At 45.3% G+C, this 17,359-nt stretch overlaps 3 protein-coding genes and 1 long non-coding RNA gene across 4 annotated transcripts in view; 3 read left to right on the top strand and 1 right to left on the bottom strand.

Moving 5' to 3' along the window:
- CELF1 (CUGBP Elav-like family member 1) overlaps positions 1–3,326 on the top strand; it is a 68,886-nt gene extending 65,560 nt beyond the window's left edge. The window contains exon 17 of the transcript XR_008431381.1: positions 3,265–3,326. The gene's annotated coding sequence lies outside the window, so the exon portion shown is untranslated. The remainder of the gene's footprint in view (positions 1–3,264) is intronic.
- Positions 424–10,085, top strand: RAPSN (receptor associated protein of the synapse). Its single transcript, XM_053945174.1, has 8 exons — positions 424–639; positions 3,265–3,603; positions 4,823–4,981; positions 5,313–5,411; positions 5,508–5,630; positions 8,212–8,265; positions 8,858–9,057; positions 9,838–10,085. Exons 1-8 carry the CDS (start codon positions 424–426, stop codon positions 9,908–9,910), a joined length of 1,263 nt encoding a protein of 420 aa, XP_053801149.1. The 3' UTR covers positions 9,911–10,085.
- LOC128789335 (uncharacterized) lies at positions 9,486–10,149 on the bottom strand. The gene is made up of 2 exons (XR_008431382.1): positions 10,063–10,149; positions 9,486–9,689 (listed from the first exon to the last, which is right to left on the bottom strand). It is a non-coding gene; the product is annotated as an uncharacterized LOC128789335 (long non-coding RNA).
- Positions 10,048–17,161, top strand: PSMC3 (proteasome 26S subunit, ATPase 3). The gene is made up of 12 exons (XM_053945155.1): positions 10,048–10,443; positions 10,521–10,601; positions 13,359–13,484; positions 14,215–14,319; positions 14,413–14,475; positions 14,929–15,066; positions 15,193–15,336; positions 15,561–15,709; positions 16,205–16,301; positions 16,450–16,595; positions 16,739–16,820; positions 16,942–17,161. Exons 1-12 carry the CDS (start codon positions 10,144–10,146, stop codon positions 17,050–17,052), a joined length of 1,542 nt encoding a protein of 513 aa, XP_053801130.1. The 5' UTR covers positions 10,048–10,143; the 3' UTR covers positions 17,053–17,161.
- The last annotated feature ends 198 nt before the right edge of the window (positions 17,162–17,359 follow it).

The following is a 17,359-nucleotide window of genomic DNA, read 5'->3' as shown; positions in this document are numbered from 1 at the left end:
TGACCTTGGGAGCTGGGGAGCCTGACTAGAATTCCTGGGAGCCACGTGAGCTGGATTGGCAGGAGCAGCTGCAGCCAATGGGGAGGAGACCAGCACTGGCTGTTCAGATTGAGTTTCACTCCTGTGGCTTGAGATTTTTCTCTTTCTCTCCCTGTCGTGCTTTTCCTCTTTGTTTACGGGATTGGACAGACGAATGCACTGATGGAGGCCTAGCAAGCAAGATGTTTGCCTAGTGGATTTGGGATTCTGCCTTCAGTGCTGAGCAACCACTTCTTGCTATTGCCTACCACAGCTCCAGCCCCCTGACATGGCTGGGCTCTTACGGCTCTGGGCCCTCTGAGCACACAACCTGCCCTCTTCTAGTGGGGCATTGTTGTGTTCTCTTGTAAGCACGTCCTTTTTGCTATCCTTAGAGGTTAGTGTATGAGGCTTTTTAATCCATGGGAGATGGGTCAGGACCAGACAAAGCAACAGATAGAGAAAGGACTCCATCTTTACCAGTCTAACCAGACTGAAAAGGCCCTGCGAGTCTGGATGAGGGTTTTGGAGAAGTCTGCGGATCCTGCTGGCAGGTTTCGGGTTTTGGGTTGCCTCATCACTGCTCATGCAGAGATGGGCAGATACAAAGACATGCTGAAGGTAAGGTGAACTGGAGATGAATGCATGCCATTGTGTCGCACCCACGATGGAATGTGGCTGGAGATCAGAACCTGAAGTGGGGGGTGTTTTGTGTGTAACAGAAAATAGCAGCTATTGAGTGCATGTTCTGGGCTGCTGTAATCACTGTGCTCACCAAGAGCTTCAGCCCACAAGATACACAGAATATGATTTTTCACTGGGTCTGGTTCATCAGGATTCCTGGGTTATTTAAGTTCTCCAGTTATTCATGGGAAGCTGTCTTGATTATTTCCCACATACAGGCACACCATGTTATCAGGCTCCAGGAACAGATATGAGAACAGAGCCTTTGTCCACAAGTTGTTTACAGTGTGTATGTCAGGATAAAAGTAGAACTCCAAGTGGATTCTGTAGAATAAGTATTGATCTTGTGGAGACAAGTCTGTTATCTTGTTCAGCTTCTGGCTGATATCTAATACAGACCTTATATGGGGGTTTTCTAATTGCAATTATTTGTTCGCCAGGGGGCTGATTAAGAGGGAAAAGAAGATGCTCTTTTGGTGAGGTAATTGGGACATCCCAGATGTCTCACAGTTGAGGTCAGAGAGCAGCTTCCAGTTGTCAGGACAGTATGGAAGAAAGAAGGAAGGATATGGGGCTTGATGGAAAAGTGGTAACAAGCAGCTGAAGTTACATTTCAAGCACATGAGGATAAACAGTTTAATTAAATGAATAAAAAGAAGCTGGTGTGTGATCTGAGAAGAGCGAGCATGTGTACAGAAAGCAGCAGGCAGCATTTGGGAGAGCAACTCAAGAATCTGTAAGACAAGGCAAGAGAGTGTTGTAATAGTCTTAAGAAACTATCCCAGCCTGAAATAGGGTCTTACTAAAGGGCTTTGATATTCTCGTCCTGATGTTTTGGGTTGCCTCTTGCTAGACTGGCTATTATAAGCATTTAGAGCAAAATATGAAAGGGGTGTCTACATCTCATTGAAAAGTTTTTTGTAGCTCTGTTTGGAATTGGAGTGGGGAGAGGAGTATACCTTACTGATAAAGCCATGTACATGTCAAAGCCCTATATTGAAACCAAATACTTAGGATGAAGAAGAAAGGAGAGGTATTAATACACTAGGAAAACATTTGAAAACAAACAATTCTGTTAAGTGGTGTGAAATTAGGTGCTGGCAAAAACAGCAGACTGTAGCTACCTGAAGGAAATACTGAAGACTTCATGGAGAAAAAAAAAAAAAGGCAAAGGAGTGAGCTTAGTATACCCAAACATAATTCCTTACCTGAGAAGAGATGAGAAAGTGGGATCAGAGTTGGTGAATTTTAGTTCTTCACAGTATTAGGAAGGAAAAATGGCTTCAGTCAAACTGAAGATTTTACACAGCAACTGATCAAAGGATAGAGAAAGGAGAACTTTAGCAATAAGCCATTGAGAGAGGAAATATCAGGACAAAAAGGGTCAGAATTAAAGGCATGAAATAAAAAGTGATTTAAGAACAGTTGTGATGCTCAACCTCTTTTGGAGAGGAAAAATTACTTCACACCAAGAGAAGAGGCTGTGGCAATCAGGAAATGCTGAAGAACTTGTACAAAGTTAAGGGAATGTGGGGAAGCATGAGCTAGTGTGCATCACTGAGTCCACATAAAAGCTTTCCTAAACTGTAATGAAACTGAGAAGATAATTACAAACTCAATGTACACAATTTATGGTTGGTGATGTTTGGGGGCTTTGTTTGGGTTTGGGGTTTTTTTTGTTTTTTTTGTTTTGTTTTGTTTTTTTGGGGGGTTTGTTTGTTTGTGGGGTTTTTTGGTGTGGTTTTGTTTTGTTTTGTTGGTTTTTTGGGGGATTTTGTGTGTGTGGTTTTTTATTTGGGTTTTTTTTTTGTTTCCAAAGGATGTAAAATGTTCTAGTAGCCTAAATTATTATGTGTAGCCACAATATAAAAAGGAAGTAATTGATTCCTTTGGAATTTGCCTTCCATAATCCTAACTGAGAATGTCTAATGAAAATTGCCAACTACTTACCTTTGCTACTGATACTAAATCAAGCCAGCAATGTGCTTGCTTCATCACAAAACATAAGAGTTACTGATTAGAAAAGTTTGCCACCTGAAAGAGACTTCATTTAAGAGAATAGTATTCATCAAATCCTGGAGGTTATAGAACTAAAACTGTCAATATTGAGGCTGCAATTTGTTAGTAGAAAATTCATTAAAGAAGTAGCTTACTTTCTTCTATTAATAGAGTATTTTAATAGTTTAGGAATTCCAGAGAAAGTGGGATACATTACACGGAGTGAAAGAAAACAGAACTGTGTTGTTTCAGATGTTTCCTGCTTCACCAGCTTCTCTTTAGGGCCATTTAACAGCTATTTTCCCCTTACTGCCAGCCTAGTTCATCTTCCCTGCCCAGAGACTGTGTGAAGAGGGAGAGAGGTTTCTTCTGGGTCTTCATAGGCCTTTTAAACCACCAGATAACTGCTCAGTGCATACAATGCTTCTCCATGTGCTGATGGCCTTGTCTGCCCTGGTCAGAGACAACCCTCTTCTCCAGTACAGGATGCTACTCTGTGGGGGCTTGAGCTGTATTTAAAGAAACTACACACTTTTGTAAACACTATCTTCTCTACTCAAAAAGTTTGCAGTGGTCCAGATTGACACAGCACGGGAGCTGGAAGACCCAGATTTCCTTACAGAGAGCTACCTAAACCTGGCTCGCAGCAATGAGAAACTCTGTGAATTCCAGAAAACAATCTCTTACTGTAAGACGTGCCTGAACATGCAGGGTACCACTGTGAGCATGCAGCTGAACGGCCAGGTGAGCCTCAGCATGGGCAATGCCTTCTTGGGCCTCAGCATTTTCCAGAAGGCTTTGGAGTGCTTTGAGAAAGCTTTACGCTACGCACACAACAACGATGACAAGATGCTGGAGTGTCGAGTCTGCTGCAGCCTCGGGAACTTTTACACCCAGATAAAGGTACAGTAACCTAAGGGACAGGAGGGTGATTGCCCCACAGATTCAGGGAAGCATTGGAAATCACGTGAATTTCAGCCTTTGTCTTTCCTATAGGAAGTGAAGTACTGAGAGAGCATTGTAAGCTAAAATCCCTTTGTAAAATCCAAATGGAGTATTCTCCTCCACAGTAAGGATGGGAGGATTAGTGTCATGTTTACACAGCACAGCAGAAGCAGCTGTGAATATGTGTGTTGAAAAGATCAAACTTAGCTTCAAAGAAGATCACATCAGAGACACAGGGCTGGCAGCCAAACCCCATGGATTCTCTACTTCTACCACTATTGTAGGCAAATAGCTGCCAGCAAGCAGCTGTAGGTAAAATCAGGCAGGGACTGAGCACAGGGGTGATTTGCCAATTCTAACTTCTGGTACAAACAGCAAAAAATAGGTTTTTCTCACAAAGTCTTGATTTCTTCACTCACAGAAGATCATCACATGAAGTGTGGTGACCAAAAATAAAGAAAATAACATTGTGCTGAATACTTTTCAGGTGTGAAATAAGGGAGAAAGGAAATTTGAGAAGCTGTGGTTTCCTTTCTGTATTGTGGAGAATTAAAAAAAATTAAGGACTTTTTCACTTCTGCAGTCTCATATAACTTACTTGAGAATGATTTTATATATTAATATAGCTTACATAATTACTGTAAAATAAGATTTATTTCTAACATGCTTTTAATGCAAAAAAAATATGTTTAAAATGTATTATTATTTATTGTGAATTTGATGAGGCCAGGAGTTTCTCTTTCCTGCAATGATGGATAATGAGCTTCTTGGAGATCCAAATTCACCGTTTAGAGAAAATGAAGGCTCCACGTAGATGTTACAAGTAGAGATGATGTAAAAGCAGAGAAAGTTTTCAGCCTTTGCTTTTAGAGGAGGGCAAATGGTTCCTGCAGAATAAAGTTAATGGCATACTACATCAAATTCCTTTGCTTGGTCATTGTCCCAGTGTCCTGAACCCAGAGAATAATAAGAATTCAGTATATGGCAATTCCATCTTTCACAATTTGATATCCACCGAAATACTGCACATGGAAGAGGAGCAGCATGAGTTAAAGATACACAGAAATCTGGTAACTATTGCAGTGTTAGTAAATAAAAGGTAGCTGGGCTTTTTCCTTCTCTCCTTTCTACTTTATTTTTGCTGTAACTGCTGTCTGTGTGCTTGTGTGCCTTACAGGACTATGAGAAAGCCTTGTTTTTCCCATGTAAAGCTGCTGAACTGGTGAATGACTACGGGAAGGGCTGGAGCCTGAAGTACCGTGCCATGAGCCAGTACCACATGGCCGTGGCCTATCGGAAGCTGGGGCGCCTGGCAGACGCCATGGATTGCTGTGAGGTACAGGGCACGGGCAGAGCTGGGGGGGGCTCTGCCAGGGCATCCTGCCACGGGACTGGAGCAAGAGAGATACCCTGCCATTCACACTTGACTCTAGATCTTCCTGCTGCCTTCCAGTCTTAGAGCTGTGGTTTCTGTAGCCCAGAGGCCTTCAGAATTTGGGTCTATGAATGGCCCTTGGTTAGGAACATGCGAAAAGTTTTTTCCTTGCCTTAAAAGATGGTGCCACTTCTTTGGAGCTGAGCTTTCAGTGGCTGGAGTGCAAAGTCCCAGCCTTGCTGTTTTGAACCAGGAACAAGCTGTTCTACTGACCAGAGGCAATTTCTTTCAGGAGTCCATGAAGATTGCCCTGCAGCATGGTGACCGGCCACTGCAAGCACTGTGTCTGCTCTGCTTTGCAGATATCCATCGCAGTCGTAGGGACGTGCAGGTACAGTTCCTTCCTGCCAGGAAGGATGGGGGAATAGCAAGAGGGCATGAAAAGCAGTTCATAGCAAAACATGTGTTTTCCTCCCTGCTTCTGCAGACAGCTTTCCCTCGGTATGATTCTTCCATGAGCATCATGACAGAGATTGGAAACCGCCTGGGCCTGATCCAGGTGCTACTAGGAGTGACTAAGTGCTGGATGATTCAAAAGGAGCTGGACAAGGTCAGTTGCAAACTTGTTTCTACAGAGGTTTGTAGGACAAGATTACAGTCTTGTACTGCATGGTGGTGAGGGTACAGTTCAGAAGAGACCTGTACCCCCTTGGTTCTACCAACGGGGTCCGTTGCTTGTAGAGTTATATTTCTCTGAATGGTCTCTCTCAGCCAGGAATTTGTAACTAATGGTAGGAACATCCATTCTGAGTCAGACTGCTAAATTACATAATTGCTTCATTAGTCAATCCTGATGACTTTTAAGCTCTATGCTGAGAAACCAGCACTGGAGGAAGGAAGCCTTATGCTCTGAAATATATTCCCCTGCTTACTTTTTGGTTAGATGACTAAGCTCATTGATGTGCTAATGATATTTAGACAGCTCTACAGCTCCACCATGTGCTTTGCAGGCAAATGTGGCATAAAATTCCTGGAGAAACTTTGACGGTCTGTAAACTCTGATGTGAAACAGAGGAATGAGAGCGGGAATTTATTTGGGGATAGACAACCAGTCAATATAGAACAAAGGGGTGAAGTTACTTATTTTGAAAATGCTTAAGCAGTGTGTATGTGTGTTAAAGTCCAGACTGCACTAGATGCAGCACATTGCACGGCAGCACATTACTCACCCACAGAATTAAATGCTCAAAGGTTAGCCCTGAACTAGCTCTGAACAACTGTGCACAGTACCACATCAAGATGCTGGTTGGGTCTAAATATGATGAAAATTCACTCTTATCACTCATACTGAGACACCAAGAATTTTAGCTCAAATGAAGCATCCCAGATGCTTCGTATGTCCAGTATATGTCAGAATAGACAAGTTCAGGGTCTGAGTGCCCCCATCAGGGAATCAGCTGGGTGAGACACACTGCTCAATCTCAGTAAGTAAACACAGTGTTAGCAATGAGATAAGAAACTATGGACTTGAAAAGTTAGTTCAGTATCAAAAGAACAGGACAGGACACAGCAGGTAGTCCTCTGCAGGAGAGAATATTCAGAGCACTCATCAAACTCTTCCATTCACTGATTCTGTGTCAAGCCACTGTGATATCAAGCAGCTCTCACTTGTAAGAACATGATGAGGGTTTTGCACAGAATTCCAATCTCACCAAATCCCACAGAAGAAGAAAGTGGAGGAATCTTGTATTCTGTTCCAGGCATTAGAGAGAAGTCTGCCCTGCTGGGTCAGGAACCTTATGTCTGTTGACCAAATGTGACCTCCTTAGATGTCACATCCCTGAATATTCACCAAGCCTGTTCTTCAACTTGCCAGGCCCAGTTTCCATTTCTCATGCTACTCATCCCTATATATCAGTTACTTAGTAAAGCAATTTGCTGACTTTCCACTTGCAGATTCCCTATTTTTGCTCAAGCTTCCTCCATCTTCCCAGTCTCTTTGGCCAGTTAGTCCATTTCATTTGCATGTAATGTAATCAATGCTATTCCAGATCCTCACAGGCTGCTCACAGCTTGCTTGCCCTCATTCTTGTGCAGTCTCATATTCCTGTCCAAGACAAACTGTCTCCTAGACTTGTCAACATCTTTTCCCCTACCCCACACATTTCACTTTGATTCTTTTTCACAGTCATTAATTTCAGGAGTTTCCAGTACACACTCAGTCTTCCTAAGCACAGTTCCCAGTTATGTTCTCCCTGCTGGCCTTTAGTTCCTGCTTCCCTCTCCTACCATTTCCTTATCCTAGGCTGTTGCTGCCACCACAAGTCTAATGCTATCTCCTCTGCATTCACAGCACTTTTTTTTCCATCTCATCTGGTCCTCTCCTCCTACAATAGCAGTAATGCCAAATTGTAGGGTAGAAATTTTATAATGTTCCTCCTGAAAACTACTGCATCACAAGGGAGACCTCTTCTTCCCCTTGGACAAATAGGAAGCAGATCTCAATAGCTCTGGAAAAGAGAGACTAATTATCAGAACAGCAAGGAACACTGTGACATCTAGATGAAAGCAGGGAGTCATTTGGTATGACAGCTGCTATGCTAAATATTTCCTTCAGATCTTAAAAATGGATACCAGAACACTCCTACATCACACCATGTGTAAGTAAGGCAAGGTGGATATATGAACAGCAGGGAAAAAAATGGATGAGTGTGGTGTATTGGTGCTGGTGATCCCTTTCCTCACCTCTGATACAAGTGAAATTGAAGTTACCCAACAATTATTGAGCCTTCAAGGTAGGATGGGGACAAGGCTTGCTTTGCTAGTGCTCCATCCCAGCCCCAAATGAGCATGTGGGACTGAGTTTAAATAAGTCTCTATTCTCTCTGCTTGGGGACCAGCTTCTGCCAACACTGACACTGAGTGTCTGTGACAGAAATGTAGCTCTTGCATTACTTGTGGTCTTTCAGAAACCAACCTTTTCTCATGGATTAACTTTTGGGAGGGGAGGGAAATCTGCCCTCCCAGAAAAAGCTTTTTTGATTCTCCAGTGTTGCAAGGATACTTGTTAATCCAAATTTTACTCTGTACTTCTTTACCTCTTTTTTAAAATAATTCTCATAGGACATTCATACAAGCCTGTTTTTCATATATTTGACTGAGAACTAACGACCATTGCTCTCAATTCACAGGCTCTGGAGAGCATTGAAAAGGCACAGGAGCTGGCAGAGGGACTAGGCAACAAGGTAGGATCCTGCAGCTTCTTTTCAGCACTCTTCATAGTCTTGTGTCAGGCAATATAAGATGTGAAACATTGAATTATCCAGGCTTGTTGTTGCTCATTAGCATTCCTATTAACCAGTGAGTGTTTAGGATTTCCTTTGTCAGGAAGTGTTTGGTTGTGGGCAGTTGCACAGATAATCATCAGTTTGCAAGTCTGAAAAGTGAGTGAGGAGTCACAATGGGATAGGCAAAGGAGAATGGGAAGCAGTGAAAATGGGGTGTGAAACAGGCAGAGAACTAGAGGATTAGAGGTCTCTTCCTGAAAAACATTTTTGCCCTGAACAGCTGCTGAACTGTGTGCTGGCTGGAGGCAAAGGAAAGTGAAATACTGTATGTCAGAGGTAGCTCAGGGAAACCATGAGTGGAAGAGCTGCTGAGAGTCTCAAACCTGGTCTTACCTTTTGTGACACAAACAAGAAGGGTTAATGACAGGAATTGTTGAGCCTGCTGATGTTTCTCCAGCTGGCTGATGGGGCTGTGGCATTCCCACTCCTGTTTCTGGTCTGTGTTCACCCTGTTGTTCACTTGTCTTATGTTTCTGTCCTTCACGTGCAGCTCGGCCTGCTGAAGCTCCACTGCCTGTGTGAAAGGATTTATCGCACGAAGGAGCAGCAGCAAGAATTGCGTGACCATGTAGTGAAGTTCCATGAATGTGTGGAGGAGATGGAGCTGTACTGTGGCATGTGTGGAGAGTCCATTGGGGAGAAGAACAACCAGCTCCAGGCACTACCTTGCTCCCACTTCTTCCACTTGAAGTAATTAGCTGGAAGTACTAAAATGATTGTCATGACATTAGTCACAGGAAAGAGCTGCTTATGCCCAGAGTAGTCCTATGCATGCTGTTCCACAGGTCTTTGTCTTGATTACTGCTTACCTTTGTCTTGATCCTGCCTTGCAGAATCCCATTGCAGTGCTAAGAGTCTCACAGCCTTGGAGGGTGAGATTTAGCCATCATACCCATCACACTCCCACTTGTCCTCTAAATAATTATTCACTGATGTCGTCACTTTGTAGGTGGTCAACTCAGTTCACAGATTCTTATTTGATTCCTCCTGGGGAATCAGTTCTTCACTCCCACGGGCAGTTTGGGTTTTTCCTGACTCCCCTCACTTTCTCCCTTGGCTAGTGGCACACATAGCTGAAGAAGTTGTTCAGACTTATCATGATACTGCCATGAAAGAAGTTAGCTGCACCATCATTTTATTGTAGCAGAAACACGAGTGTTACAAAACACTCTGAAAACTAAGAATTTAGAAACAAAGTCTCACATTGACACCAGAATTAGCATCAAACTACTGGGCAGTGAGATATGCCCGATGAGCTCTGTGGACTTGTCTCCAGCAGTACAGGAACAAACTTTTGTACAGGAATTTGCCGAAGTGCCTCCCTGGAAGGGATGGGAAAGAGATGCAGTCTCTGCCCGTGGCGGGAGGGCCCGCGGGGAACAGCTCTGTGGCGTACAATAGCCGTGGAGCCGCCCTGGGGGAGCCTCCGGCCGCGGAGAGCCCCCCTGACCCGACCTCCTCCCGTTGCAGGTGCCTCCAGACCAACGGGACCCGCGGCTGCCCCAACTGCCGCCGCTTGTCGGTGAAGCCCGGCTACGTCTGACCGCCCCGGGCTCGGCCGGGGACTGACGGAGCCGCTCCCGGGCCCCCTCGGGCTGTGCCTGGCGGGGGGCGTCCTCGGCCTCTCCTACGCGGGGCTGACCCGCTCCCGCGGCCCCGCTCCCTTCCCCCTCGCAACTGTGTACGGGCACTGACTGTAATAAAGGTTTTCTCCGGGAGACCGCACCGTCTGCCGCCAGCGCCGGGCTCCGGGCACCGCCCGCGCTCCGCCCCGCGATGGCGCCGCCGCCATCACTCAGCAGGTTTGGGGCGGCACGTGACCCGCCGCCGCTCCCCGCCCCGCCGGCAGATTCGGCACGGCCGCGGGCGGCGGGGACCACGATTGGGGCTGCGGCGGCAGCGCCGGGGGAGAGGAGGGTGCGCGGAACCCCCGGGCCGCACGTCCCGCCCGTGGCGCTGTCCCCGCCCTGCGCCGCCGGGAAGCCGCGGTGCGGAATCTGCCGCCCCGAACCCGCCGCGCCGTGCGCGCGCCTGCGAGCCGGCGGAAAGATGGCGTCGGTGTGGGATGAGTCGGAGGTGAGGGACCGGGGGCGGCGGGGCCGGGGCGAGCCGCGGGCTGGGCTGAAGGTAACGCTGCCGTTGTGACCCCGCAGGACGGCGTCGGCGAGGAGGTGCTGAAGATGTCCACGGAGGAGATCGTGCAGCGCACCCGCCTCCTCGACAGCGAGATCAAGGTAGCGGCCGGGGGCCGCGCCGGGCCGGGGAGCGGAGCCGGGCCGGGCCGCCCTCCCGGGAGCTCTGTGCTGCTGTTGTTCGCGGCGGGCGGGTTAGCACAGCCACGGGGACAGCAAAAAATTGAACACGGTTAAACAGCAGATTGAGGAGTACTGAACCACGAAGGTAGGGAAGAATCACTGGAAAAGCGTCGACACGAGGAAGCTGAGGGGGCGGCTGTTCGTCGCAGCCATGGATGCTTTAGCTAAAGTTACACAGGCCCTCCCTGCCTGGTAGGCAGAAGGGAGAAGGAAGTCTGTTCTGTGGCCTCAGTCAGGTAGGATCTTTGGGTAATTCAGGTTGAAAGGGATTTGAGCAGACCTCCAGGCCAAACTCCTTCTCAAAGCAGGGTCAGCCATAACCCTGATAAACCTTGATAAAGCTACTCAGGGCTTTGTCTGGTTGGAGCTTGAAAGCCTTTAAAGACACATACTGCACTGCTTCGCACGGTCTTCAGTGCTGCTGCTTGACAGACCTCGCGAGGATGAAGATTTGCTTTGCTACAGTCTGAGCCGCACCTGTTTCAGTCTTTGTTATTTCATCTGCCCATTGTGTACTCCTGTGAAGTGTCTGGTTCAGTCTCTTTGATACCTCTTTCCCCAGCTGTTCTGTTCTCTAGGTGAACAAACCCACCTCCCTCAGGAGGGCCCATGCTCCAGGCCCCAGCCATCTTGGTAGCCCTGTGCTGAACTCAGTCCAGTTTATCCATGTCTTTGCTGTATGGGTGGGGGGGGAGGACACCAAAACTAGACTGAGTGCTCTAGGTAGGATCTAAAAGTATCAAATAAAGGGGACTGAACACTTGCGGTCTGCCTGCAGTCCTGATAGTAAAGCCCAGGATGCTGTTTGCCACCCTTGTTGTCAGGACATATTGCTGGCTCCTGTTCATTTTATTTTCTTATGGAGACCCCCAGGTCCATTCCTCAGCCAGACAGTCACCAGCATGTGTCACTGCAAGATGCACTTCCCTCCCTGCAGCGGGGCTTTACACGTGTCCTCATTTTTTGTAAGGTTTCTGTGTGGCAGCTCTGCCTTTGAACGCAGAGACTATGGCCCCCAATTTGGTGTCATCTGCAAACACAATGAGAAAACATTCCATCCCCTTGCTTGTTCATTCATGAAGATGTTAAACAGATAGACCTGTCTTGAGATAGACGTGTTTTGCATAAAAGAGCACTTACAAATTTAGAATGTTTGCTGCCCAGTGTTAGCAGTATTGAGATAAAATATTTCATAAATTCTACAGAGTAACTTCATCCTATACTGCTTCAGGCTCCACAAGTAATTTTGACTTACTAATGTCCTTTATTATTCTTTAAAGACAGTAAAGGTAAATATGTGCCTTATTTTTAAATTGCAGAATACAGTAAGGAGTAGAAGTACCCTTCTTCATTTTATAGTAAGAGCATTATAATTGCAAAATGTTTGTCAGAACTTTCCCTTCAGGCACTTTTCCTTGAATGTTTTCTAGACTGTTTTATTAAATCAAATTTATTAAGTTTTTTGCATTTTTATTTAACAGATTCTGTATTGGCTCCTGTAACAGTTCTGTCCTGTGAATGTGTTATAGCACAGTATTATGCTTAGGCATAAAGACTTTTAAAAAGATAGTTTCTTATTGAAGAGTGGATTTCCCCATTGAACAGAATCACACTCCCAATTCAGGTGTGACCAGGTCTCCTGAGATCTCTTGGTGTTCCAGTCACTTCAGTGGGGATCACAAAGTGTGTATTTGCACTCTGTGTGACTAACCAGGAAAGGGAGGAAAAGGCCTGTCAGTGTCAGCCAGACAGCACTGCAGACATCTGTGTTGGGTGTAAATGTACTCACTGTTGGATGGGGAGTACAGAATTTTCTTTCTTAGTGTTTTTTTTTTCCTTACAGTTAGTACGATCATAGAATCATAGAATAGTTTGGTTTGGAAGGGACCTTTAAAGGCCAACTCCTGCCATAAGCAGGGATGTCTTTAACTAGACCAGGTTGCTCAGAGCCCTGTCTAACCTGGTCTTGAATGTTTGCAGGGATGGGGCATCCACCATGTTTCTGGGCAACCTGTTGCAGTGTTTTGCTGTTGTTACTGTAAAATTTCTTATATCTAGTGTAAATCTACCCTTTTGAAGTTTAAAACCCATACCCCTTGTCCTGTTGCAACAGGTCTTACTAAAAGTCTGTCCCCATCTTTCTTACAAGACAGCTTTAAATACAGAAGGGCCACCACGAGGTCTTCCTGGAGCCCTCTCTTCTCCAGGCTGAATCATAGAATGGTTTGGGTTGCAAAGGACCTTAAAGATCATCTAGTTCCAACCACCTTGCAAAACATAACTAAAATAGGTGTGTATATATAGTTGTGTATCTGTATATATTAAAAGATCACATCCAAACCAAACCACAGTTGCCATATCTGGGCCATATTGTTATGTAGGTTACATTGCAACCCTGTAAGCTGTTGCACTGATTAGGCTGAGGCTACAAGTGACACTGGGAAGAAATTATTTGGGGTTATTGATTAGTTGGAGACCAGAATGGACTGTGTAGCCTCGATTCCTAACAAATTTTGGCTAATTCACTGGCTTTGCTTTTTTTCTTATATTACGTTTCCTTTTATTCCTCAGACTTAGATTTCTGTAACCATTTGCTTTTGGAACAATCTATTAATTTTATCTTGCCTCAGTTTTCTGACACTATTCCTTTTTCTTTCTTCTGTGTTCCAATTGCAGATCATGAAGAGTGAGGTACTGAGAGTGACCCACGAGCTTCAGGCCATGAAAGACAAGATCAAAGAAAACAGTGAAAAGATCAAAGTGAATAAAACCCTGCCATACCTTGTCTCCAATGTTATTGAGGTGAGGATGGTGAGCTTTTACGTAGTGATATGAGAAGTGTGTGCAATTTATTGTGGCAGGGAACTCATCAGGGATCCAAGACCTGGATGGAATACTCTCAGACTACCAATGCTGCCAGTGCCAGGACTTTCAGGTTTTTCTGTTGGTTTTAAGTGCACGTCTCTTGCCCACTTGTTCTCTGGGTCATTCCTTAGGCTTTGGGTACTGTTCATCTGTACTTAACAAGCATCAGAGGGTGGCACAGCCCTTCTGAGCATAAACTTGAGCATCTGAAGTTGGACGCATGCTCTCTGAAACTTGTGAAACAGTGAATGAAAGGCTGTGACTCTGTTAGTCTATCACATTCTTTTTGTAATTCAGTAATTCTGATGATAGGAAAAAGAATGCTGATAGTTTGCTATTAAAAATGGGATTGCTTTGTACTACTCTTTTAAAACTTAATGAGCTTAAGCCTTAATGTGAGCTGCTGTATGGGAGAAGGAATCAGTGCCATTAGCTACTACTTTGTTCTGAATTTTGTAATGTCTTTCTATGCACTATTCTGTGCTGCTTCATAAGGAAAATAAGAAATCAATTTTTACAAGAGAGCTTTAATGCTTTCAGGATTCTACTGCTGATGGATGATGGAAAGTTTTATTTCTTCCAATGCATGTATGTTAGAAGCATTAATCCTGGGGTCATCCTGCTCGCCTGGTTACATAGTTATGAACTCTTTCACTCTGGTTTTCAGCTACTGGATGTTGACCCAAATGACCAGGAGGAGGATGGAGCAAACATTGACTTGGATTCCCAGAGAAAGGGCAAGTGTGCTGTGATCAAGACTTCTACACGTCAGGTAAGACCCATGTGCCCAACCAGGTGTGAGGAATGATGCAAAGGATCTTCTCCTGGTATATCTGATTTTGCTCACTCTGATTTCTTTTTACAGACATATTTCCTGCCTGTTATTGGGTTGGTTGATGCTGAGAAGTTGAAGCCTGGAGATCTGGTGGTGAGTGATACTATTGTGATAGCTGGATATGATGGTGGCCAGAAAATTGTGCATGTCTTGCCTTTAAGAAAGAAGACAAATCTGTCCAGATTTCCCCAAGACCATTTCTCTACTAAAATTTTCATAGATAGGTATTATGGGTTCAGTTAAATTTGTAGTAAAGAAAAGCAGTTTGGGCTGTGTGTCTTTTATACATACAATTAGATGCTGAAAGTTTAGAGACCACTTAGTAAGTTTTTTAAACCCTGTCTTTTTATTGTAAATAAACTGGACCACTCATTTAAAATGTGACCGTAACATTGTCCACTCTGCCAAGCTGGGGTGGTTTGATGAATGCCAGTGTCAAAGCTGGTTATTCCTGCAACCTTGAGGTCTAGTAAATCAGCTTTGATTGCATGTTTATTAAGTGCTATCTGAGGGAACCTATTAAAAGCAAAGGACTTGTTTTTACAGGGGGTGAACAAAGACTCTTACTTGATCCTGGAGACTCTGCCTACTGAGTATGATTCACGGGTGAAGGCCATGGAGGTGGATGAGAGGCCCACGGAGCAGTACAGTGACATCGGGGGGCTGGATAAACAAATCCAAGAGGTGATACTTTGTGTATAGTTTCTGGTGTGACTGAGGACAGCATCTTTGAACTTCAACTCAAAAGCAGACAGCCTGGATCTGTGGAGAAGAATGGCTTTATGTATTAATATTTTTCTTGTGTTGTAGCTCGTGGAGGCCATTGTCTTGCCGATGAATCATAAGGAGAAATTTGAAAATTTGGGTATACAGCCACCCAAAGGAGTCCTTATGTATGGGCCTCCAGGAACAGGGAAGACACTTTTAGCTCGAGCATGTGCTGCCCAGACCAAGGTAAAAGGAACCTGTGAAAGTGTGTGCTGCTGTAGAATAGTACCTGACAAAGAGTAAGAACACCTCCAGGGGAAGAAGGTCATACACACAAATTGGTGTTACAAAGGCTGGGATTTTCTTGTCTATTTGATTGCTTGCTTGTTTTAATTAAGGGCTTCTTATAGTACTCAGAAGTGACCCTATTGTGGAATGAGGCCTAGGATTGATTCTCTTTCACTTCCCAGGCCACGTTCCTGAAGCTGGCAGGTCCACAACTTGTGCAGATGTTCATTGGTGATGGAGCAAAGCTGGTACGGGATGCTTTTGCTCTCGCAAAGGAAAAAGCTCCTTCCATCATCTTTATTGATGAACTGGATGCAATTGGCACTAAAAGGTGAGCTGTAGTCCATGCTGTAAAGTTCTTGGGAACTGCCTAGCAGCCTCCTTTGCCTGTGTACATAAGCAGAGCCTTTTAAAGCATGGCTTACTCAGAAAGAGAGTGTGAACATAGTCACAGATGGATAGCAGTTGCCACAATCCTTGGGCTCAGGAGCAAAGTCTGTCAGACTTGGGATCTGTCTGATAGCCTTTTGCTGCATAAAACTGTTTTCTGATCACTCCAGCAGGCACCTGGAGATGTTCACCCTCATTTACTATGTGGGCCTGGACAACATAAGCCCCATTGTAAGGACTAAGTAAGTCTTAGGTGCTCCTGACACTTATTCTAGTTGCAGTCCTCATCATGGTAGGACCGTAGTTTCAAGGAAAAAATTGGAACACCTCAGCCAAGGAGCATGAACTGCAGTCATTCTGTGTTTTGATGTGATTAAAAACATAGGGACAGAGGGTGGTCAGGTTCATACTGATAGTTTTACTCGTTTCCCCTCAGGTTTGATAGTGAGAAGGCCGGTGACCGGGAGGTGCAGAGGACTATGCTGGAGCTGCTTAATCAACTTGATGGTTTTCAGCCCAATACACAAGTCAAGGTTGGGAGCTATCAGGGAGTGCTGCTGAGGTCCAGGGCACTCTAGCAGGGGATGGAAAACAATGTCCAGGGAAGAAGCTTGGTGAATCTTTGGGGAGAAGAGGCCTGTCTTCCAGGTGCCTCACACTGATGATCCTACTTCTGCTTAGGTGATTGCTGCAACCAACCGGGTTGATATCTTGGACCCAGCTTTGCTCCGCTCTGGGCGATTAGATCGGAAGATTGAGTTCCCAATGCCTAATGAAGAGGCCAGAGCCAGAATTATGCAGATTCATTCACGCAAAATGAATGTCAGGTATGGCCTTCTGGTACCTCAGGGCTGAGAAGTGGTTGGCAGTCACTTGTTGGGGGCTCACTGTGGGGCTGAGGAAACTCCCTACGTTGCTTTTTCTGTTTGGTACATGTTCTCAGACTTTTTTTCCCATTTGCTCATATCAGCCCTGACGTGAACTACGAGGAACTGGCTCGCTGCACAGATGATTTCAATGGAGCCCAGTGCAAGGCTGTGTGTGTCGAAGCGGTAAGTATTCCTCCATAGGAATAGCACTGATGGGAGGGAAATGTGAAAGCTAGAATGGAGCAGTTATTTGGAACTTGTGTGGTGCTCACATTCCCTCTCTAAATACCCTCTCATTGGGCAGGGGATGATTGCCCTCCGCCGTGGAGCTACAGAGCTCACCCACGAGGACTACATGGAAGGAATCCTGGAGGTTCAAGCAAAGAAAAAAGCCAATCTGCAGTACTATGCCTGATCCCTGCCCAGTCAAAGTTGTGGCCTTGGCAGAGGACAGGAATAGACTGGACTGTATCACTTACTTTCTGTCTGGAAAAAATAAAGCATTTTTTCCCTTTAAAAACAAATCCATGGTGTGTTGAGGCTGTCGCCCTTGCTCGGTGGTTCTACATCTGTGTAAAGGGATGCTAAAAGCCTCCTGTCCACTGTGCCCACCATGCTGCCTTTGGACCCTCCTCCAGCCAGAATTGGATTAAACCCTGTTCTGATACTTCCTCATGAGGACCAAGAGGCTATACTGCAGTAAGTGTACTGTGACATTGCTG

Source organism: Vidua chalybeata, chromosome 6 (assembly GCF_026979565.1).
Source record: "Vidua chalybeata isolate OUT-0048 chromosome 6, bVidCha1 merged haplotype, whole genome shotgun sequence".
In the NCBI taxonomy this organism is placed as follows: domain Eukaryota; kingdom Metazoa; phylum Chordata; class Aves; order Passeriformes; family Viduidae; genus Vidua; species Vidua chalybeata.
This window is presented reverse-complemented; position numbering and strand designations above follow the sequence as displayed.

Excerpts from the sequence above, each read along its gene's own strand:
- RAPSN (XM_053945174.1), top strand. The coding sequence starts at position 424 with ATGAGGCTTTTTAATCCATGGGAGATGGGTCAGGACCAGACAAAGCAA. Across the intron at positions 5,412-5,507 it reads GCAGTCGTAGGGACGTGCAG|ACAGCTTTCCCTCGGTATGA; the intron begins GTACAGTTCCTT and ends CTGCTTCTGCAG. Across the intron at positions 9,058-9,837 it reads TCCCACTTCTTCCACTTGAA|GTGCCTCCAGACCAACGGGA; the intron begins GTAATTAGCTGG and ends CTCCCGTTGCAG.
- PSMC3 (XM_053945155.1), top strand. The coding sequence starts at position 10,144 with ATGGCGCCGCCGCCATCACTCAGCAGGTTTGGGGCGGCACGTGACCCG. Across the intron at positions 10,444-10,520 it reads CGGTGTGGGATGAGTCGGAG|GACGGCGTCGGCGAGGAGGT; the intron begins GTGAGGGACCGG and ends GTGACCCCGCAG. Across the intron at positions 14,320-14,412 it reads TCAAGACTTCTACACGTCAG|ACATATTTCCTGCCTGTTAT; the intron begins GTAAGACCCATG and ends TTCTTTTTACAG.